The sequence below is a fragment of the Wasmannia auropunctata genome, unplaced genomic scaffold, assembly GCF_000956235.1.
Source record: "Wasmannia auropunctata unplaced genomic scaffold, wasmannia.A_1.0 LD336046.1, whole genome shotgun sequence".
NCBI classification, from domain to species: domain Eukaryota; kingdom Metazoa; phylum Arthropoda; class Insecta; order Hymenoptera; family Formicidae; genus Wasmannia; species Wasmannia auropunctata.
Window position 1 is genome coordinate 829,967 of NW_012026844.1, and position 23,559 is coordinate 853,525.

Genomic DNA, 23,559 nt, shown 5'->3' on the forward strand with positions numbered 1-23,559 from the left:
CCCTGTCGGCGTCGGAGGGTCTGTAGCCGCAGCTGCTGCACAGCTCTCGGCCAGGTGTGCACTCTCGCAATGTTGCCGCAAGGGTAAATGTCCCCCTGCCCCTCCTCGCCCTCCCCTGCGTGCCACAGCTCTTCTCTTCACGGTTAGTTTTCGCCATCGAACCGTCCTGGATTCGGACGAAACCGATGCCGGGATTTCGCGTGTACCTTCGGAAAATATTTTCCGCCACGCACACAAAAGACGACCCACGCGCTACCGTCGCTCGCACGACAAACTTTCCTCTCTAAATAATATTCTTCATTTCAGCAATCCGATAGACAGTTTTTTTTTAGTGCGCTTTGAAAAAGCAGCGTCTGACGTAACTATTTACTTTTTTTGCGTGTTTGTAACTGCCAAGTCAACGATCCTTTTCTTTGTTTTCGATTGCAAAGATTATTGACTTTGACAAATATATTAATTTTTAATGTAACTACTTTTACTTAAAAATTGTTCAACAAGTATAATTTTATAATATCAATATTGAAAGACAAAGTTGATACTTTAAGTCTTTCCTAATTGATAGAGTACTTGACGTCACTAATAAACAGTATCGTAATTAATCACAATCTTAAATGAAACAGTGGCATTTATAAAGAAACGTAATTAGCATTCCTCATATATGATAATCTATCGTTAATAAAAGATTTTATCTTTTTCCTAACAAGGATTTATCGATGATTGATTGACAGTAAATGCTAATAAATCTTACAGCAAACGATTTATCATTGTAAAAATTATTTTATATAATCTAAAAAGTTCACATCTGACCTATTGAAAGTCCGAAGGTATTTTTAATGTAATTATATTGTAACTTTTGGATTATCTCGTCTTATCTCACATTTATTCCTCAATTTGTATGCAAAATATTTATGTGTGTTCCGATGAGCTCGTTCGGTCGATCGACGCGCGTGGACGCGAATTTCGGTGCGGCGCGGCGTGATGAAATGTATTTTTATTGCAGGACGTATACACAGTCGACAGATAGGAAATTGCGGAAACCAGAGACCGACGATGTCTCGATAAGAGCGGCGTCGGGCTACGCTCTCATTGCCTCAATTTCCACTTCCACTTCCACTTCCGGTCGCGATCGCTTTTTCCCATCGGCCGAGCCTAAAAAACCAGCGTCACGAACCCGCGCGAACCCGTGTGCGTCACGCTCGCTCGGCATTGTCGAGTGAAAAGTGGCGCAATAAAAATGGCCAGTGCGTAAAGCCGCCGAATGTGTGGTATGCGCGAATATTTTTTTCGAAAGGCTCCCTCGCGTTTTGGAACCTGTCGCGGATCGCGGCTTGAAAAACTTATCGTAACAGGTTGCGATCGTATCTAAACGCTATAATCGTATCTTTCGAGATAGACAAAAAACGGATTCGTGTCGCAGTATTGATAAATCTAAAATCTAGCTATGGAAAAGTGCAAATAATACTATTTTTTTATTTGCGACTGTTGAATGGAAATAGCGCTTCTCTCTCTCTCTCTCTCTCTCTCTCTCTCTCTCTTTCTACTAAAACGCCTTTGACTTTAACTCGTTCATGCGGCGCAGGAGATAAGATCCCGATAAATTTAATTCCGTGGTGTCACACTAGCGGAAGTACCATCGAAAGCGAATCCGACGCACGTTCTATTGCGGAACGGGGTGAGCGGGAGAGAAGTAGGATCCATGGATCTATGGATCCGAGGCGTCACGACGCTCGGCTGAGCGTGTATCCCACCTGAATACCGGAAGCCGAGGGTTCCCCGTGACGATGAGGGGAAGAGGGGAAGAGAGAGAAAAAGAGAAAGAGCGAGAGAGACAGCGGGAGTAAGCCTACCGGAACACCGGAACCGGAAGGGTGCGGAACCTACGCGGGAGCTCGCGCTGATTTCATCCGCTGATGAGACCGTGTAGCGGCTCGTTGACTTTACCAATGTTGTTATTAGATGCCTGCGCTCTCGGCATAAAAACGCGCTGTTCTCGCGACATAACTTATATATCATATGTACATTTCGGACAACGCAGAAATTTAAGGTACGTTCTATTAAGAATAGTTCTATTAAAATTAAAGATAAATTTAGCAATGCTGAAGGTTAAAAATGCATTGGATGCGCAATGTACATATATATATATATATATATCTCACACAAATATTATATTTAACAATTTGCGAATAATAAATCATATGAAAATTCGGGCGTTCTATACTTAATTCATTTTGAATATGAAGTAAAATTTCGCAAGCATTCGACACTGTATTTTACATGTTGCAATCGTTTTTTTTTACGCTTAAACACTTTTATTCGAATTATATCGCTTACAAATGATTCGCCAAGTGAAGGTGGTCCATTCTCCGGATCCGAATCCAGAAGCACGCGAGCTTGTTTTGACACACAAGCGTCTCTTTCTGCTGCGTCGGTCAAGGCGAGGCCTCGCGGATCGCGCGTCAAAGGGTTATACTTTGTGCCGTCCGCGAACGATGACTAATGAGCCAGGGTGGTTTAAACAAAACGTCGGCGTATCGGCGCGGCCGCGAACGAAATTGCCCGGCAACCTACCGCGTTGCGCGCCTAAACAAGAGGCCGCCATTAGAGCCAAATGACTCGAGGCAGCTAGCCACTCGTGATTAAAAGGGCGATTTGTTACGCGGATACCGACGCCTGGCATCGCGGCGACGTGAGCGGGCCCAGGTTTCGGCCCCTGCGTCTTCCCTGCGTTCGCCGGAATAACTCGCGTTTCGGGCCGCGCGCGCGTTTTTTCTTTTCTTCCTTTCCGCCTTATTGTTTCGACGCGCGGCGAACTTGGCGAGCGCGCGTGATAACTCAGATATTTCATTTCGGCGACGGCGCGTTCCGCGAAACTCAGTTCGCAATGTGCTCGGTGGCAGTTTTGTGTACAGGCAGCTTGTATATATAAGTGGCCGCGCACGCTGATTGCGACGATCCATTAACTTTCGTTAACACAGCTCCTTATCGCGGGCTGTACGCTATTGCGTGCTGATGGAGGGAATAATGTTTCGCGAATAGTATAATTAAAACCGAAATTCACATCCACCGTAAGGTAATTCTTATTCTGTTTTATTTTATATTAAAAGACTGACGTTTTGCGTTGAAAAATTATTACGCGAAATGAAATTCAACGATGCGATTGTAATGTTATGGAAAAATTCGATATATATTGTCAGGATCGTCTCTTCTGTCGGCGGGTTAACGAGGAGGAGTGGAGGAAGGGGGAGGGGAGAGGGGTATACGCATGCCATTACAGTTACAATCGTCATAAATATTTAAATAATATTCGTCCGCTCTGATTTATGCGTAACGCGCCGGTTTACGGCGACGAGAAATCGCGTCTGATTTCCCCACCGTGTCAGCATGGGAATTTTCGACGGGGGCAGGTGCAGCATAATTAAAGTCGCGCGCACGGCGTTCCCTTTTTATGGGAAATCCGTGGACGAAGCACCTGCCAAAACGGCCGATCGTGTGTGGGACGGCACGACGTGAACGACGTGATTTCGCTTTGGCATTTAATAACGCCGAGGTTATGGGAACCCGGTCACGGGTGGTACAACCACTCCCCTTAAGTACAGTGATTATGCCACGGGGGACACGGTATTTGCGCAATGTTCCGCGGGTCTTATATACCGAAAGAGATCGCCCGTACGCGTATCGGGCGATTGCCAATCCGTAGATCATTTCCGATTCGGTGAAACAATTGCAAATTCCGTCGGTGAGTTGCTGATTCTATGTTAAACGAGTGGCACTTGTCACTCTATATCATATTAAAATAAACTAATAATAAATAAGAAATAAGATAATTTCTATCATGATTCTCTTTACGTCAACAATAAAATAAGACCGAAAGATTGAGAAGTCTTTAATCTTGATGCATGAATTTCGTATATTTACAAGCGTATTTTTGCTATGCAAAAATTTCCTGTCCAAGGCCAAGTTTCCGCTAGATAGTCGAAATAGCAGTATCCAATCTCCGAGATAGCATTGATCGATGATATCCGTACTAAGAGAGACTGAGTTTAGAGGACAATTTTCGTCGAGCGTATCGCTTTTAGGATAAAATTAAGTACTTTGTCAAGTAGACTTTAACAAATGATTGGAAAATGAATTTGCCATTTTAGAATATTCAAGTATGTAAAGTACGTCCGTTTTTAAATTTTAATCCCTTTTCGACTACCTGTGTATCTTTTGTGAAGTGCTTTTGAGTGTTTCAAAAGACACAAAGGACGCCGCAGTTTCTCAATTTTGAAAATTTGGATGAATAATCACTTTTTCCCGTACATTTTGTTTGAAAAACTCAACCTAACTTTTTGGTCAAGGTTTAAAATGATTAATTATCGATCAGGACCGAGCCGGATGTCTTTTAAACCGTCCAAAGACAAATTTTTATAAAATTATACAGATTTAAATTATCGTAGTATATTTATTCTTCTTAACATTTAATATCGGTAATGTATACCTTCGTTATACTTTCGGTGAAATGGAATGAATGCTTGCATAAGTCATACTCTGCGGTCATGCCCAAAGATAGATCGAAAGCTACCTCTATTAATCCGAATGCTTGTGCCGCTGAGTTACGCTCTACTTGACAAAGGAATGTGCGATCGTCATTCAGTACAATCTGTCATCGCTGTGTACAGGCTCACGGTGCCTCTGCTGCAGCTTTGTCGATTATGATAAGACGATTTTAATTTGAGTTCTTGTATCGTTCCCGTATCGCACGGAATTATCAGAATAAAAATATGCTGGTATTTTATTTATACGATTGTCTTCGCGGATAAATCGGCAAAATGTAACTAAGAAATATCGCTCGTGTTGCAAAATTTCCATACGAGGAATAATTGCATATCGACTAACCCGCAGTTGAATTGGTACCGTATCGAAATCTCGCAACGCTATCCAATTGTCGCGTAAATTTTCATGTTCGTATCAAGCCACCGCGGCAATTCTCTCGGATTACGAGAGCCAAGGAGCGTTGTCTCCGCGTTGCGTTACAAATTTCCACGAATGCAAGTGCATCACAGCGCTCAGCGCCTTTTCGCATTCCGTGGCGCAATGTAATGCGCGAAACGTCCAGCCTCAACATTATTCATCGTCCAACTTATATATCGTTGCCAATAATCGCTAACGCGACAGCTCGAGTACCTACGTGGTGAGGTCTCTCAGTGGCGATTCATCTACTTGGCATGTACACTCTTTTATCGCATATCGACGATTTTCACGACGAGTATACTTTCCCGCTTCCTATACAGAAATAAAGAGGAAAAAGAAAGTCCGCGCTTCTATTTGCGGCACGGTAAAGAAAAACGATCTCACTCTCCGTTTCGCCCGCGTTCTCCCGCGTTCGCCAAGCATCCTATTCCGACCTAGGCCGACCTTCTCTCTGTTCTCCGGGAGGCAAACAACATATCCGTCGAGGGCGAATCTGCTCGACCCGGCGACATATTGCGCCGACCAAAAATCACATTCCTACCGACCCCTACCCGAATTATAGCGTCGGCGGAATTCACCACTGTGAATTCACATTCCCACACATATATGCGCGCGCGCGCGCTCGCGAGCACGCACGCACGCACGCACGCACGCACGCGCAAACGTGCGGGGTATGCGGCGACGGGGACTCACGCAACCGGCACGCATGAATGCCTAATGCCTGCGGACAGTGATTTCCACCCTCGACGAAAGAGAGAAAGCGCGCCTCCTACCTCGTCCCGCTTTCGATCCGCTCGCCCCGTCTGTCCACCCCTTTCTGTGGGCAGATGGGGTTCTCACGACCCCACCCCGCTCTCACCTATATAGCCCACACGATGTCGCATGTAATCGGTTGCACGATAATGCCCGCTGTCACAACACGCAAACACACGCCCGCGGTGTGCCGATTAAGAAATCAAAGGATTAGCCGTGACTTTCGGGGATAAACGTTCCGTTTCGTATAAAGATATATTTCGACCGCGACGATGTAATATGCGTGGCAGATTCCACCAGCTCCTTTGTATAACTTATTATACGTTCCGACCGTGACAAGAGGCTTCGTAAACGCGCCTATAACACGATTATGGCGATAAGTACCCGTTATAGTCCGTTTGATATAGCGCCGTAAAAGTTCTTAAATCATATTATGTCGCGACGACAAAACTCAAAAGGCCCCTTGCTCGACTGTAATGAATATTTAATATTCGTCGTTCCGTCCCATTTAATGCTGTTTCATATATAATATATATATTATACGTTTCTATTCACTTCTGATAACAATTGCATTTCGCCCGTTTACAAAAATCTGTAGTTTTCTCTCGGCTGTCAGCGACACCGGTAATAATTCGATAAAGCCGATACGAAAACGTCCTCGTCGAAAAGAGCGCCCAATAAATCCCGAACGGATAATGTATCGATGCCGCGGAGTCACGATGGCGTAATACGTATGTATAGAAAGAGAGAGAGAGAGAGAGAGGCGATGTGCGCATGTGTGCGTGCGCGTTTCGTTATTACACGCACGATAGGCGTATTGCAAATAAACGTATCGACACATACGTCGTGCTCCACACTCCGCCGCACAACACGGGTCTACACCTTGTCACCATCGACGCCGCCCTGCGCGTTCGTTACGCACGTATATTATTCATCCCGCGTGTCGGCTGCGTTGAGACGATAATGGCCGGTTGTCGCTCGTCTATCTTTACTGACGTCACTGTTAACAGGTTGAGCGAAAATGCGTCCCACCGACTGCCGACAGCCTCATCGTTGTCGTCGTCGTCGTCGTCGTCGTCGCGCTCGTTAACTGCTTCTTTTGCGAGAGGATATTTGCGCAAAATGCGAAATATCCGGAAGCGTCGCGTCGTTACTTAGAAACATTAACAAAATCAATTATGTATTTTAGCGATGTATAAATAAATATAAATAATTAATGGTATATTAATATGAATTAGTATTAATAAATCTTACGTTCTGTCTTTCAGGTCAGATAGCGATCGTAAAATGTTGAACCCGGAAACCGGCTGCTACTCCGAATCCGTACGGGCATGGTGAGTAACAATCAATTTATTCTCCATTGATCACCCGCGACGGCGTGATTGTTTCTTCTTGTAACATGTATTTTCACTTTTATTTATATCTAATGCTATCGCGTATCCATTTTCGATTGCGCGAGCTAGGTTAACAAAAATACACAGCGGGATTTTTTTGTCGAAACGAAGTTAACGTTGCACGCTGACGCGCGAGCGATCCCCGCGGAGATTTTAACTATTTTAACCGGTGCGGCGTTAAACAGCGGGCGCATTTCCGAAACAATGGACACGAATTTTTGTATAATTCGCCACCATTCACTCAATTTTGCCGAAAAATCTATCACCGTCGTTATTCCATCGCGCGAGGTTTTCCTTGCGCGCGTGCATTCTCCCCTCTCCCACTTCGTTCTCTCTGTCCCTCTTTCTCTCTTTCTCCTCCCCGTCCCCGCTGCACTCGTAAAAGGTAATTTGCCGCGACCGCTGATGTATTTATAACAAAACGAATTAAACTCGGCGCGCGCTGCGCGAGCAGGTAACAAAACGCGGCCGGCCGACAAAACCCCGGGAATAAAATACGCAAATATTTGCGTGTTTAATTTGAATCTCGCTTTGGGGTCGAGCGCACGACGGCGGCGCAACGGGAGGGTTAATAATGAAATGTCGCATTGTCGTCGAAGGGGGTTGAACTTCCTCCCTTCCCTCCCTCGCTCTCTCGATCTCTCTCGCTCTTCCTCGTCCTGAGATGATTTTGTTGCGCGTAGCATATTGTCGTCGCGTGCTGTCGCCGTACCTTACACCTGCATAGGACCGTGAAGGACCACCGCTTTCTCCTTCTGTCTCTCTCTTTCTCCCTTTCTCTTTATGACGCATTCCTTTTTTCCCCTCTTCTCACCCACCCGTAACGCCATTCTCTCGCCTTCGCGTTAATTTATGACGGGCTCTACAAACCTCACCTCCGAATCGCGTGGATAATCCGGCCGCGCGACTTGTACATCGTACGCGAGACACTGCGAAAAAGTGCCGCGCGCTTAACCCTTCTCTGCGAGCTGAATTCATTCTTTTCTGAGGGGCACGAGTGTGTTTAAGTCGTCGAGAATGCCGCGACCCTCGAGAATGACGCGTGACGAATGCTTTTTGTGCGTGGGGGATGAGCGCACCTTACGCTCCTGAAAACGGGACGAGGTGACTCAATTTTCGGTAATATTTGATGATGCACTTGACTTTGCGCCATGCGATTCTTTATACATTTTCTTGAATTTAATTTGAAGCGATAATTATCGTCAATCCTTTCGCGTAAAACAGAAGCTGTCAACGGAGAAGCTATTGATATCTCGCCCTTCCACTGGTACTCTGGTACTTTCGGTCAGGAGCGATTTATCTGCAATTGTGGTGGTTTTTCTCAGGACATTAGGGACGCGATCACGACTGCGGCGGAGGATTGTACGAGGGGGAGGGACGTACCTTAATGCGATTAAGGTCGTTATCAGATGTCGCTTCCACTTCTTGCGCGATGACGTCGTCGGTGCTCGTTTGTCATCGCACCGACGTCGTCACGGGGGTTGCATGATTTACTTCCGCCTTTCCCCTTTTCGCGCCCTCCCGTTTCCCGCCGTCGATTTCTTCGTCACGATTCGAGCGTGCGACGTGCGTCCGCGTAAGATGAATGTATTTTCTGTGACACGAACACACACAAACGCGCGTACACACGCGCAAGACAATCTCCGGCAATTAATTCAAGCGTCGCGCATCTTGTCAGCCATCATTGATTCGCATGATAAATCGTCCAAGTTATTTATACCGTAATTAGCGTTAAAATTGTTTACACACAATTTGAATTTATAAGTAATTCATGAAAATTTTAATTGCCCGCCGCCTATGCCTTACTTTCGTGACCGTTTGTAACCTGTGTGAGTAATTCGTAATGCGTACGAATTGTGGATCGCCGAAGGAAACTGTGCGAGTTTTAAAAATCAATTGCTTCAAAAGGTAATATGCCTCCTATTTGAGATTTACTCAACTCGCGTGTCCGTTCGTCATCGAGACCGTTCCGTGAGCGAGCGGGTTAAATGTACTTCGAATTAGTCCACGGCTGACACCGCTGCGGATTCGTGAAGGAAAGGGGAAATAATGATAGCGCCTAGAGAGAATAAATTCTCAAATCGTAGTGCGCGCCGAAAGAGCTCGCGTGTCGCACGCAGGTCTCAGCGGGTCTATACACGTCAGAGGGAGCATCCGAGGATTCGTTAAGGCCAGCCGTTAACGCCTTTCGCCACGACCCACGATGGCCTAAGGCCGATTTAGTGTCGTATTAGCGGCGAAAGCGAGGAAAAATTGTTGCACCAGAACGACGAGGAAACGCAGTCTGTCGTGCAAAAAGGAGAAAAAAAAAGAGAATAGGATAAAATATGGCGAAGGGAACTGGAGGGAACTTTGTCGTAGAACTTTGTCGCAGAACACGGGAGGAGAGAAAGAAAGAAATAGAATCTTCGCGAAGACGAAGAGATAGACTCCGTGGTCATTGAAGGCGAGGGTGTGGCCAGGAGATAGGGATGATTAGAAGCTACACCCCCGCGTGAGGGGCACGAGCCAGCCCTGAGGGCGCAGCCGGAAAATTCATGGAGTTACTTAGCAGTCTCCCGTGCAGCCCCGTTTATTTTAGGGGGCGAAGGCACGAAGGAAGTCGTTACGGCGTCGTCGAGAGGTCGCCCCCGGGGTGGAGACGGTAATCCTAATTAATAATTAATTACGGTCGGGAGGCCGTCTCTTTCTCTCGCCCTATTCGTCCGAAGAGTAATGCTCGATCGGATTCTTCCTGTCGGCAGCGCGATTTGGCGATACGGTTCACCGACTATTTCCGTAGATTTATGGCATGGTCGGGCCGCGCGCCATAAATCTGATTAACGTCTTACATTAGCCGCATTTTCCTTTTGTTAGGGAAAGCATCAGAGCGTTAAAGTCCGCTAATTAATACATATTATTCCCCCATCGCGCGCTTAATGATAGCGATATATATCTCATATGATTTTCAACGCGCACTTACTGACGATAAATCGTTAATTATCCATTTGTTACTGCGCGATTCATTTTCCTTACGATTTACATAATAGCCCCCTTTCCTTTTAACACGATATTTATTTCCTTAGTATGGAAATGGTTATATCGTACCATATCGTACGTACACGAGTCTATACTTACATCGAACACGTTCAGCGTGTAATTAATGAAGCGTTTCGATACGTATGTCAAATTCTCGAGAGCGCACTTTCGCTTTATCGCGCGCTAATATTTGGAATGCAAGTTATCCCTCGCGAGAATCCGTGCGCGCATGTATCTCTCGCCACGCGGAAGCGATCATCGGCAGTAAATTCTCCCGTGAATGGAACACCACCATAACGTTGGACGTTCGGTGGCGACCGAAATAAATAACCATCCGGAGCTTCCTGGAGTCTAGAAGTACGATGCTTTTCCCGTCGTCCCCATCGTCCACGAAAAAGTCAATGCCGGACTGCCGGGGAAAGTTGACCAAGTTTTACGAGGGCCGCTCGAAGAAAGAGGGGGAGGAACGGAGGAGAGAAAAATCGAAGAAAAGACTGGGACTCGTTTCGGTCAGATTGAAGAAAGAGGGAGAGGGAGAGAGAGAGAGAAATATCCCGTATACACATGCCTAAAAGTTGTCCCTGTATGTTACATACTCGTGTCTGAATCTCCCAGAAGCACCCCCAGTTTGTCAAAGGCGACCCTTCGGTGCCGCTTACAAGACAGCAAATTTGTCTCAGATAAGCAAAACAAACACATAGCGGTTGACCGCGTCGCCATTGCTCTTCTCTCCGTACCTCTCGTTTTATATCTTCTTTTTTCCCTGAATACAAGAGATCTAGGATTTCTTTCGTAGAACATTAATTTGCACCATGTGAATTTGACTAGAATATAAATTGTAATTCATTTAGAAATTACTTTAAAGAGAGACTCACCCTCTGCATATAACCAACAGATTATAGCTTCATAGGCATACAGATTTAGCATTTATACTGCAATTAGAGTCGACTAATAGTCACGTGACGAGTTGGCGAGTCTCTCTTTAAAGAGAGTCTTCAAAGAGGTCTTTAGGTTTATTGCAATGTTATTAGTTTGGAGAAAATTTAATGCTTCTCTGCATTTTAGTATTCTGTAGTACGATCATATATATATATATATATATAAAATTTTTTTTGTTAAAAAAAGTCGCAAAATATCAAAGATAATCAATTAAATTGGAATTAACAAAAGGAAATAAATAAGTTTTTTTTTAAGGATAAAAAGTGAATTTTAAATTTATTCTAAAATGCATTCTCGTTATTGATCATAATTTCTTGGACACCCTGTATAAAGGGCCGTAGCTATTAACGATGCATCCTGTCCATGGTCACCGAGTTATGAATCGATTCCGCGAATGCCGTGTTTCGGCTACTTTCTCGCATTTCGACCGCACTAGGGATTTGCATATATTAGAGTTTATCCTTCTGAGAACGTTCGTCTTCGGGATGCACGCGCATTTACGAATGCTCGCTCTGAATTTTGAACAGAATTTTCGTGGCAACCTCATTATGGTTATTTGTGCTCGTTTAAACACTGCCCGCGGCGCGCCGGAATGTTGCAAAAAATACACCTTCTTTCCTGCGCTGACACATTGTAGCAGTGCTGACCAATTTTAACGACATTACCTGAAACTACCCTAAATAGGAATTAAACCAGGAAACGAGGCCTCGCAAAAAATCTAGCCTCGGTTCAGGTCTAGGGGCGGGAGGCTCGCTTTCTTATCTAGTTCGACACGCGATGACTGTTTTCCTGATCGTCCGAAATAATATACGAGAGCTAGGGAGAAGAAAACGTATAATGCATAATCATTGGATCTCATTATAAAGATGAGTTTGATGCGCGATAGATATCTTTATCGAGAAGCGACAGGTTAGATCCAGATGTCACATCGGAGCCTCTCTTTTAACACTTTAATAGACGCGTTAACTCTCTAATGGATACCTCTGGACATCACCTCGTATTCTTATCGATCCCTCCATCAGTGCCCTCATCGTTGGCGCGGACCCTTCTCTCTTTAGTGGCGCGCGCGGTCACACCGAAGAAAAGAGATACAAATAACTGAAATCCGTTGTTAGCTAATTAAATCGTCATACCGAGCTTACAATGCGATATTTTGATTTTTATTAGTATCATCGCCGTGCGCACGTTTACGTCGCGAAAGGGTGCAAGTTCTATATGAGATCCCCTTGTACTCCCAACATCCAATGAGATTTTAATGCGCTTCCCGAAGAGGTGCATGTTAGGGCCGTGATGGACGTGAACGCGTGATCGAGAAAGGATTACGACGTTCGGCATGATTACGAGAGAAAGAAGAGCGGAAGAGAAAGAGAGAGAGAGAGCTAACTGCGTATCCACATTCGTCTCAGTGGGGTGCTTTGTCGGGGTAGCTTTGCGTTCCTGCGCAGGAATCCTTAGGGCAGCTGTGCAAAAAAGAGGGATTTTAGGCTCCAGCTGCGTGACCGTATGAGGGTTACTTGTCATGGATGGCACCGAAGGATCTGAGGATAGTTTCGTGCGGCATGTTTGTCGATTGAAAACTACCGTTCGATCCTTCGACCTTCCTTCTTCCACGTGCGGCTTTACGATCGCGCGACATAAATGAAAAGGGACGACACTTCGACGTGTCGATCAATTTTTCATAGAAGTATTTAATCCGCCAATGTTTATGTTTATGCGCTAGCGTGTATATATATTGATCAAACGTCCCGCTGCAATAACTATAACGAAAATGTACAAATGTGTCCAAATGAAACGTTTGTCTGTGTTAGTTATACAAATTGTAGACGTTTTGTCTCGAGAATATAAAGGTTAGATGTTAAAAATGATACAATAAATGCGAGTTATAAATATTGAGGGCAAGGATATTAGATAACGGACGGTGTAAATTGATTTGCTTGCGTCCCCAGCGACGGGTATTCTTGGGCCGCGGGTCCCGTGGGTCTCGTTGAACGAGACAGTGCGCAAAAAAATGATCCGGAATGATCTGGATCGAGAGACGACGTTCGGCAATGGGGTGGTGTGGTGCGTTGGGGGATTTCGGCGAGAGTCTCTCCTCGCGCTCCTACTCGCCTCGGCACAATACGTATATTTGCGAGAACGGCCCGGAGAACGGCGGCTCAGAGGGGGAGGTTGTCGTGGGGTAAACATCGTGTAACCACCGGGGGGGAAACACAAGGGGGTGACTCCGCGCGTGTATCCGCGCGCCCGCCCGTGCTTGCATACGATTCCATAAATATTTTATTGGCTCGTCATTCGACTTTATTGCGCCGCACGATCGAATGACACGCCGGATTAGGCGGCAGTTATTCTCTCGGTACACGCGAGAAGCCGCGAATCATACTGATTTATCGCTTTCGACATGGGTGCGTGTAAATGAATTTTTTTATATCGTTGTAGCTACGTATTTAGTACACATTCTAGTACTTTTAGAAATTTGAGTAATTATTTCATATATTTCACTATAACTTTATCTAATTTATGTAAAGTTTCTATGTACTGCGAAAATTTATTTTTCGAATATATTTTGTGACTGGTATATACCTGGAATATATTATCTACTGTGGGCACCAAATGTTACACATTAACTGAAAGAAAAATGTTGTAATACTACTATAAACTTTCTAATTTTTCCGAGATCTTAGCAAGAAGATAAAACACAGTTCTTTGACATTTTTCGTAGTTTGTCACTTCGGACGTGGTCAAGGTTAACAACGGCTATTTAAATAAAAATATGTATTGTCGGAAATTTCAAAGTGAACCGTATCGTCCTAATTTTCCGAGACGTTACTCTCGTCCCGCGCGGCATTCGCGTTCCCGCAGGGAAACATATTTTTCACGACGCAACGACCCGAGGGAAAGAATGAACGGCCGGCCTTGTCTCGCTCGCTCGCTCGCACGTTGCACCAGCGTTGCGGTGTCTCGTTCCCGCGCTTAATTAAGCCGAGCCACTTAGTACCGGTGAATGCTCTTTGATTGGCAGACGAGGTGCCTGACGATAACCGAAGCTGACAGGCCAGGTACGCTGCGCCTATCCGCGCCTATGGCCTCGCGCGAGCGAGTCGGCCACTCAGTCAACATCAGGCGAATGCTGAGTTATGTCGAGGGTCCGAGTTCTTTTAAACTCGCCAATAAATCGGGCCCGGTCTCCATCGCCACGACCGACGTGGCTTCCTTCGTCTCCTCGTTCTCGCTATCCTTCGTTTCGCATCCCCCCGTCGTACTTCTCCCTCCTCCTCCACGCCACGGATGCGAACAGTTCCCTCCCGGTAGTCGTCGTGGTCGTTTTATTTTTTACCACCGTGCGTCGTCTCCTCTCGCGCGCCTCCGCGTTCCTCCTTCGCCTCCGTCTTCAGGTAGCGCGAAATTCATTGCAACCTCCTCCTCAGCCTCTTACTTCTCTTCTCCCCTTCCCCCTCCCCTCCTCCTCTTCTTACCTGAACGTCCGTCCATCCGTCCGGTCGAGCGAGGTGCGAAAATATCGGCTCGTTTGCCCGATGACTCGACGGCTTCTTCTCCGTTCATTTCTTCCATACTCTCTCTCTCTCTCTCTCTCTCTCTCTCTCTCTCTTTCTCTCTCCTCTTTTTTCCTCTCCGGTAGAATTTTTTCTCGCTGCCGCATCTTCTCTCTCTTTCTTCGTCGCGCGTGCGTCAGTCTCTTTCTTCCGTTCTCTCTCTCTCTCTCTCTCTCTCTCTCTGTCTCTGTCTCTCTTCCTTTTCCCTTTAGTCGGATGGTCAGTCGATATTATTTCTGTAGCGGCATTCCATCGGATCGATCCTTCGCGTATCATCGGTGCCGGACAACAGGAAGAAACTTACACGACAACGGATAGCGACGACGAGAGTCGGGATGCGATTATGTTGTTAGGCTCGCGAATTTTAGGCAGGACGGATCGACATGTTAAAACATGGGTAATACCATTTAGGATGACTCCGAACGATGCGATCGTTCGAGAGATATTCGCCAAAGCGACACTGATACTGCGTTGCGTGTATAAGATAACATGTATTGCCGTAACAATGTGTCGTAATATGACGATGCCAGGAGAATTATATGTCACTGATATGCAGCATAATGGCAGACAGTTAACAATGACCATTGGTAATGTACTAATTTGACGGCGCTTGGAAAAGATAGCGTTACTTTTTTTTTCGCGCACAAAGACGTGCGACGAGCAACTTCAATCGCCATGCAAGAATTGCTAGAAGTAAAGGCGGTCAAACGCATCGCCTGCATTTACACACACGTTTGTACACGCATTCATTAAACGAATCAGATTCTTCACGTCACTCATTCGTTAGACTCCAATTTCCTAAGCAAACGTATTTCAACGTCATCTCTATCGCGATCGGGAATCTCGGTGTGGCGTCGTCACCAATTAATAATTACGACATTGTCGCCTCTCGCTAAACGCTTTAATCAATGTCATCGGGCCAATTTCCGATCGCCGTTGGCTCCCGTCCCCATCCCCCGTTCCGTCCTCCGCTGCCTCTCCTCCTCTCTCTCCTCCACTTGCACCGCCTCCTCCTCCTCGTCCTCCTCCACCACCTCCGCCTCCTCTCGCGCGCGCCTATCAGGGCGGCTCCTCTGCAGGAAATTACGTGGTACACGATCGAAACGCAGGCGGAAGTCGCAATTTATCAGTTTCCAGGCTGGACGCGCCGCCGGAGATCGCGATTCCGATTTTCCTCCCCGCTCGCGCCTTCCTCCTCATTCACAGCGTGGACCGGCCTTAATGACGCTTGAAAATCGATCGCTTCGATCTCTCGCACACTGTCACTCGTCACTCAGTCACGCTCCGCTAATTGCGAGATATTTATCTCCCTTCGTGCCTTTTTTTTTATTCTCCACACACCCGGCGTCTTCGATATAGAGCCTCCATACGCACGAAGGTGTCTGGCCGATTTTATTTGTTGTCGTAATCGTAATCCCTCGTATCGAGTGATTAATTACGTCGCACGTCGGCCGCGCTGGAATAAGTTCGTCGATCGGCTCGCCACGACGTTAATAACGACAACTCGACCGTGACTCGTTCGTATCTCGTTGCGCGAGTCGCGATTAAAACAATCGACGTCACGACGCTCTAGGAACAATACGATGATTGATCGTCAAGCGAATTAAAATGCTGCACCTAGTAATAAATAATACTGATGAATTGTATACGAATAATATTTTCCGCGGACTCTTTCGCACGATACGTCAAATCGTATATTCGATCGCCCGGACGTTATTTCGCTTTCGTCCCGGAGACGCGATCGGCCGACGATATCTTTGCGCGGTCGGGGGAAAGATAAAAAAAATATATATATTCCGTGTGCGCTCCATGCACGCGCATACATCGAAATATCGCTGGTTCCGCTGGTTTCGAGTACCCGTGGTTTCTCGAGTACCCGCGTTCGGTCGCGGTTATGAATACGCGGAGCTCTCTTATGCGATTCTCACGCGAGCGCCGTGATTCAGCTCGAGATTTACGTACGATGAAGCTGTATACGGGGTCCTCTTCCGAAAAAAAAAGGAAAAGAAAGAACAAAAAGGAGGAGAAGCTTCGTAATAGACGGTTCAAAAGGGCCGCACCGGAAAATCGTCGATGCTCATCCGTGACGTCGAGATCGATCTCGGACGGATTCCTACATCGTTGTTTCAACAAGGAGAAAAACCGGCATGGACCTCTCGCAACGAGAGGCTCGATCATTTGTCGGCTAAATGAGCCGACGATGATCCGAGAGCGGTAAGCTCCACTTAAGAACGCATCGTCATTCCTCGCGAGGTGTAAAGATATTTCACGGAATTGCACGCTGCTTTAAAAATTCGTTACCGTTCTCATCAGTTTCTTAATCTCGCGTGGGGGATGGACTTTAATTTTCTGAATTTTCCTGCATTTTCTCGCGCGTTAGAAAATGTTCAACGGACTAAACTGTCTGGTGCTTTCGGAAAATACTTTCATTGCAAATTTGCGACATTATTAATCGTGAAAATAAATTTGAATAATTGTTTAGATGCTCATGCAGCGTGTTAGAGAAATATTATTATTATTATTATTTTGAATTTAACGTTGATGTCTTAATGTTAATTTAACTTCACATATTTTTGTATAGCGCCGACCGTTTTCTCAAAAGAAAGTTTTCGCGATAATTCGTTGCCAGGCGACAATATGTCCTACGTTAAGGATCGTGCGACACCACCACATCCCTTTTGACGGTTCGAGGATAGAAGCACTTGCCTAACAGATCTTTTCGAGAAATGATCCGTAAGCCGATTAGATCACTAAGATTAGACTTTAGCATACCGTAGAAAATAAAATGTTTACAAAATTCTCAATTCTTGTTTTATCTACAGATAGCTATCAGGCAACTACCTACCTGTGCTTTTTTCTTATCTGTGAAAAATCTTTTTACATATCGATTACTGATGTGTAAAACCACATTAGCAAACGTGAAAAAAACGGTCACTGTAACATGCAATAATTCTCTCGCAGGCAGCGAGTCGATCGGAAGTCGCACGCCCAGCTTTGATCTGCGTAAAACTTTACGTAATGCTTTTCCTGCTTTGAAGGTTAAATAAATGAAGCACATTTTTCGAATAGTTTGCGTCTTTCGTAAAAATTCCTCTGACAATTTCAGTACTAACAATTCTTATTAATTTATTAATCCTTCTCAACAGCAATATTTATAAATTATAACAGTAAAAAAAAATTAACAATTACGTGCATTTATGTGTAGTCGACTTTTACGCAAGCTCTTGTGTAATTCCACAATTATTTGCACAATGCTCGCCATGTGGTCGCGCGATGTTTTCTTTTTCTCCTAAAATATTACGTTATACTTTTTTGGAATGAATCATCTCAACCAGCACACACCTGGCGAGTTTAGTTAGCCATCAATCTTAATCATCTGCAACGTGTTGAGAGAAATATGGCCCTCCCAATGCGAGAGACTCTTATATAAGAAGAATAATAATGAGGGTCGTATATATAGAATGTAATATCTATCCGGGCATAATTACGGTACGTAGGCATCATCAGCCATATCGTAATTATGATATCAGTATTACAAATAGCGCGAGTTTAAAAAGACGAACCCCGATTAAATTTAAAGACTTGGAGAATCTAGAATACTCTGTGCAATTAGCGGGCCGGCGAGGAATTTCAGGTGTATCTCGCGAAACTCGTTCGGAGATAGATTCGAAGTAATCGACGTATCTTCGACAATCGCGCCGGGTCAACAGGTTGTTCTTCATGCTGGCCGACTTCCGGCGACTCTCCTCGCGAGGAGAGGGAAGAACGATTCCGACGCCTCTCAATTGCGAACGATTTAAGACCGCCATTGGCCCCGACCTCAGAGGCAGCCCGCAAATGAAAACTTTCCCCATCTTCTTTCGCCAACTTCCGCGAAAGACTTCGCAGTGGAACTGCTTCTTCTCCTCCTCCTCCTCCTCCTTCTCCTCCTTCTTCTTCTTCTTCTTGCCCGCCCTTCGTTTCTGCTCGGTTTCTGCTTATTTCCGTATGCGAGTTGCGGTTCGCCGGGCAATCGTGTTTCCCGGAAACCTTCTCTCGCGAAACGTGCCGTGCAATAAATTTTACCGTGGGTTTGCATTTAAGCCGAGCGAGGTCCTGCCTTTTCTGCTACTTAACCGACATCTTATACTATGTATAATGCACATATACATATATGTATACCGGAAGTAAGATTAGAAAGTTGCTGTCGTTACACGTTAACAGGAGATCGTTAAAAAGTTAAGTCGAATAAGATACCATGCTAAATTGCTTGGATGATTAAATTGCTAAATTGAAAATTTTGTTCCCCTCAGTTAATTTTAGCATTGTAATTTTGTTTCAAATCGTCTTAATTATGTAGCTATCTATATTATAGATAGAGATGTAAATCGCAATTGGAAAGGAAATTCAAGTTGAATGGCAGTCTTATCTTGGGCGTATCTCATTAAAGAAATTTGCGAGATTCGAAAAGAATTTCAAGAACGCCGAGAATGAGGATCGATGTGCCTATATCCTTGTGCGGATGATCGAAAGAAACGAGGGGGAGGAAGAGAAGGAGATGGGTGCTCGACGTCTAATCTGTCGGCAGTGATCAGGACCTGGTATCGATGATGAAGTCTCCGAAGCCTTTGAAGTTTGCCGTGCCTCGCGACGGGGGGGAGCCAACCGTTCGAATCCCTCCGAGTGCCGATCCTGATCCTGATGCGGCGAACAGCCATTTCGTCTGTCGGTACCTATCAGTCCCGTCTGTCTTAATGCCTGTCAGAAATTAAAACCGAGGCTAGAAAAAACATTTCGATGGGAAAATATATTAATGACACGCTTTGACGTGCGAGCCGTTTGTGGGCGTCTAACTCTTTCGCAGATTCGTTTTCCCGAGAATTTCCGCATACTTTCGGAATCAATTAAAGTAGCATGAATTGCATCCACGTAAAAGTTATATGATAAAATAAAAATTTCAATGTATGTAGTATAATGTTGTGTACGAAATGAGATAAATAAGAAGAAAGTATGTAACTATGTATATAGATATCTTAACGAATTATTTCAAAAACGCATTCACAAATTTCTGTTATTTAATATAATGAATATTTGTATTCCTGCAATATCAAAAGTAACGAAAATATAAGAAAATTTATTTTTAAAAAATCAATGATGTTTTTGAATCGATTTCTCTGTGATTAATTATTTTGCGTGACTTATTTTACCTATATTTTTAAGCTTCTGTGACAATTCTTAGAAATCTGCGATCTTGATAGTTCTCGCAGTTTTCTGCAAGGGATTATATATCCTTCCTACGAAGTTATTGTAACAATATGCGGATAGACAACGCTGTTGACCATAAAAATGTTCGGCTTCGATGGTCAGGTTTATGACTAGAATACACCAAGAATATCTTTGTGAGAAAAAAAGATAATGGTCTCGCGGTAATGGACTGAGGCGTTAAGGAGATGTCACTCATTTTTCATCTCTGTCCAGCTTCTGTTCCATCTTTTCCCAAGTCATCTTTCTTTCGCATATTTTTCCGTTTAATTACTTCCGCCCTTTTCGCACAGTCTCACAATGTTAATCTATCACGTCACGCTAAAACTAGACATATATATCTAGAAATTTCAGATCTACATATAAAGTCCAGTCATAAATCTGTCATTTGGCGATGTTGATTTGCTTTTTTAAATATTAAACTAGTCCCATATTTCTTTTCCTTAATTGTTTATCAGTACATGATATTTTATTTTTTTCGCGTCAGGAAGTATGAGGGACTTATTAAGTCTATATTATTTTCTGAAGTTTTTTCGTTTATAAAGGCTAAGTCAACATAGACCGCGTTCAACAGAATGTTTTTGCAACTGTTTGAAATTTTATTCGCTGAGATAGGATTGAGATATAGAATCTCTAAAAATATAATCCAATCGGTGTGAAGAAAACTTTCAATATAGTTGCAAAATAAACATTCTGCTAAACGCAGTGATAGCCATGATTTGTCAATTTTGTTAGGAACAAGAATATTTGTATTCTGTTATAGCAGTTAAACAACAAGCAAATAGGTGAATAAAAGTGTTTTGTTTTACTCTTACGGTAAACATCTAATTTTTTTTAAATATTAGTACATTTTTGGGTTAAAATAATTATTTTGGATATATATAATTATCACATTTTTTACATGTAACTTTAAAAGCATTAACGGAGATTTTAAATAATATCGTACACGGAAACGCATAGTTCATTGAAACTTTATTTAAAATAGATAATACGGTATAAATATAGAAAACAAGTATTTTTAAGCATATATAGCTTACAATTGTGACCTCTTTATTCGATTTAAAGTGATTCAGCAGATTTTTAAAATCTGTTTGTTTAACGGGCTAGAAATCGAATCATGTTGGGCAATTGTATGTTTGTCATTCATGCTCGTCGGCTGTTAAAAGGAAAACTAGTTAACTGAATTAGTCAAACAATAAGACCATTTTGAATGAGATAATAAATGGATTTGTTTTTCTTTTAAATACTTCCCTTTCACACATATTTCATATCCTAAACCTGTACATAACGTTATTTGTTAATGATACCTGCAGTTTTCTCAATCTTTTTATTCATGTCTAACTTTGCCGTTTTCTTAACATTTTCAATAAATTATCCGTAATTAGTTTTTACCCAAAGCGTAAGGTATTTTTTATTTTAGCAAAAAAAGTTTTTTTTCTTTAAAGAGGCTCTGTTAAATCGATTTCAACATCGAAAGGCCTTTGTTCGCATTTCCCTCGCGCGCAATTCCTGCGAGCGAATTTTTGATCCGGCGACGATCCGGGTATTAGCGCTCTCGTTATCGCGCCGATTTTATTTCAAATACCTGTAGAGGTAGGGAGGCGTAGATGCGTTTAGATAAAAATAGCCTCGTAAAAGAGACCGCTCGACCTGGATCCCGGATGCAGAACAGTTCTCCCGAATGCTTTCTGCGAACCCCCAGCAAAGCTGCAAGCGCGGTACCACCGGCCGACAGATACCCGGTGTCGATATCGTATCCGAGCGGAAAACGAAATTTTCGAATGGAAAACGCGAACGGCCGCGATAACGAGTCCCCGTCGATTCCGATCGCGTGCGCGTACAATGAGCCAGCAACTCGCTCTCCTATCTCGCTCTTGGGAGAGGGAGGGCGGGAAAACGAAGAGAGAGAACGAGAGGAAGAGAGAGAGGCATAAACTCCTATCCCACCTACACCTCCGCGATCTCTCGTCGCATCCGTGCCGACCAATGGCCGAGCACCTGCGCTTACGCCGCGCAAGCTTCTCTCCCACGATCCCGCGTTTCCATGGCTCGCCGGGTTTCACCGCGCGAGCAGTTTCGTTTCTCTGGAATATGTCGGAATACGTTTTATTTATTTTCTTTTCTCTCTCTCTCTCTTTCTCTCTCTCCCTCTCTCTTTCTCTCTCTTTCGATAGAGCTCGATTTCATTTCACTCGTGAATCTTCGTTGGAGGCGAGGTTGCACAATCGGGATTAACTAGCTAAACGTTGAATTTGCGACAAAAGGAAAATTTAATTGGAACTTTATAGCGTAATTTTATCAAATTCTTTATAAAGGCTATTACAAATTCTACAGGCATTTGACATGGGAGATATGAAAGAAAGGTGGGCGAATATTTTCTCGCAAGTTTGCTAGTAATTCTATAAGTTAATGAAAATAAATGGAAAAATATCCATTCAAGGTAACTTGAGAGTGCCGATCGATGCAGCTTCGCGCGAATTGTATTATGCGAAACGGACGCGCGATACGTTTATTAAGGTAGACAATTGTCGTGGCGAGCCATTCTTGCATTCGTCCGATAAGTTTGAAAAGCAGGCAACACGGTCGCGTATCGACGAACAGGCTTTTATCGATAATAATCAGAATCTGCCTGGGCGTCACAGATCCACGAGCACTTTTCGCGAACCGACACTGAGGTTGAAGAATTCGTGTTAACTCGGAGAAAGCGTGAAAGCTGCGTCGAACACGATGGTCTCTACAAGAAAATTCAATTTAAAACTTAATCGTTTGCGAGAGTGCTTTAAAGGTCAACGATAAATGGAGATAATTAGTCTCGTCCAAAAAATTTGTTGTTTTTTAGTGACTAACTTTTTAGGTATAGGCTTAAGTGACTAGGTAACTTTGCGACTAAAAAGTGTAGTTTTCCCTTGGGACATATATTCCTGGAAGGACAATTGCCTATACCTTTCTCTCTCTCACAGATGTGGCTTCACGTTCAGCACTCAATTCTCCTTCCAATAATATATGTTCTAAGAGTCTTCCGGACTTCAAATTGTCACTTCTTGATCTCTGATAACAGAGCAGGTAACACAGAATGGTTGCCATGGAAGATAACAACACATGATCACTATAGCTGCTTATTTTCATTTTTTTTTACAGTCGAGATTGTATATTTTGTCACGATCTGCTCTGCTCATTTTTTACGCGTCCTCGCAATCGATATCGCATCGATATAATAGTCGTGCTGATATAAACGGCCTACGAAAAGAATCAGGAAATATGTTTAAAATAAAGAATTAAAGATATTCAGAATACTACAGATATTGATTTTGCAGTATGTACATAGTAATAAATATTTCGTATCTACGTTAAACCGGTGTTTTCCTTGTTAAAGCTTAATTTTACTGAAGAATCATGCTTCCATCATTGTGTCACAAGTGTTACATTTTTATGTTAATTTTTTTACGTAATATTTACGTTACTTTTTACATATTTATCTCGTGTTAAATCGACACAAAAGTTTCGGACCTTTTGAATCATATGAAATGTATTCAATTTAACTTAAATTTTTTTCTGTGATGTCAAAGATTTATTTTTTTCGAAACAATTCTCTTTTCACTTTTTTTTTCTTTAAAATATTTATTTGCCACACACTAATACGTTTCATAAAATATTTATTCAAAATTCGCCGCTTACGCTCCAAAGCTAAACGTCCACGTAACGTTCGAGAA

At 43.7% G+C, this 23,559-nt stretch overlaps 2 protein-coding genes across 5 annotated transcripts in view; one reads left to right on the forward strand and one right to left on the reverse strand.

Annotated features, from left to right (window-relative positions):
* LOC105451733 (transcription factor Sox-3) overlaps positions 1-23,559 on the forward strand; it is a 98,410-nt gene that overhangs the window by 46,157 nt on the left and 28,694 nt on the right. For all 3 annotated transcript variants that reach the window (XR_974620.1, XM_011692372.1, XM_011692373.1), the window contains exon 2: positions 6,975-7,040. Coding sequence is in view for 2 of the 3 variants with exons in the window: in XM_011692372.1 (XP_011690674.1) it covers positions 6,975-7,040 (66 nt within the window). In the remaining variant the exon portion in view is untranslated. The remainder of the gene's footprint in view (positions 1-6,974; positions 7,041-23,559) is intronic.
* On the reverse strand, positions 22,101-23,412 carry LOC105451732. Of its 2 annotated transcripts, none has more exons than XR_974619.1 (2): positions 22,697-23,412; positions 22,101-22,583 (listed from the first exon to the last, which is right to left on the reverse strand). XR_974619.1 is itself a non-coding variant. In XM_011692370.1 (2 exons), exons 1-2 carry the CDS (start codon positions 22,973-22,975, stop codon positions 22,455-22,457), a joined length of 312 nt encoding a protein of 103 aa, XP_011690672.1. In that variant the 5' UTR covers positions 22,976-23,412; the 3' UTR covers positions 22,101-22,454. The 2 variants fall into 2 exon arrangements, 1 of the variants encoding a protein (XP_011690672.1); XM_011692370.1 differs by having other exon boundaries at positions 22,793-23,412.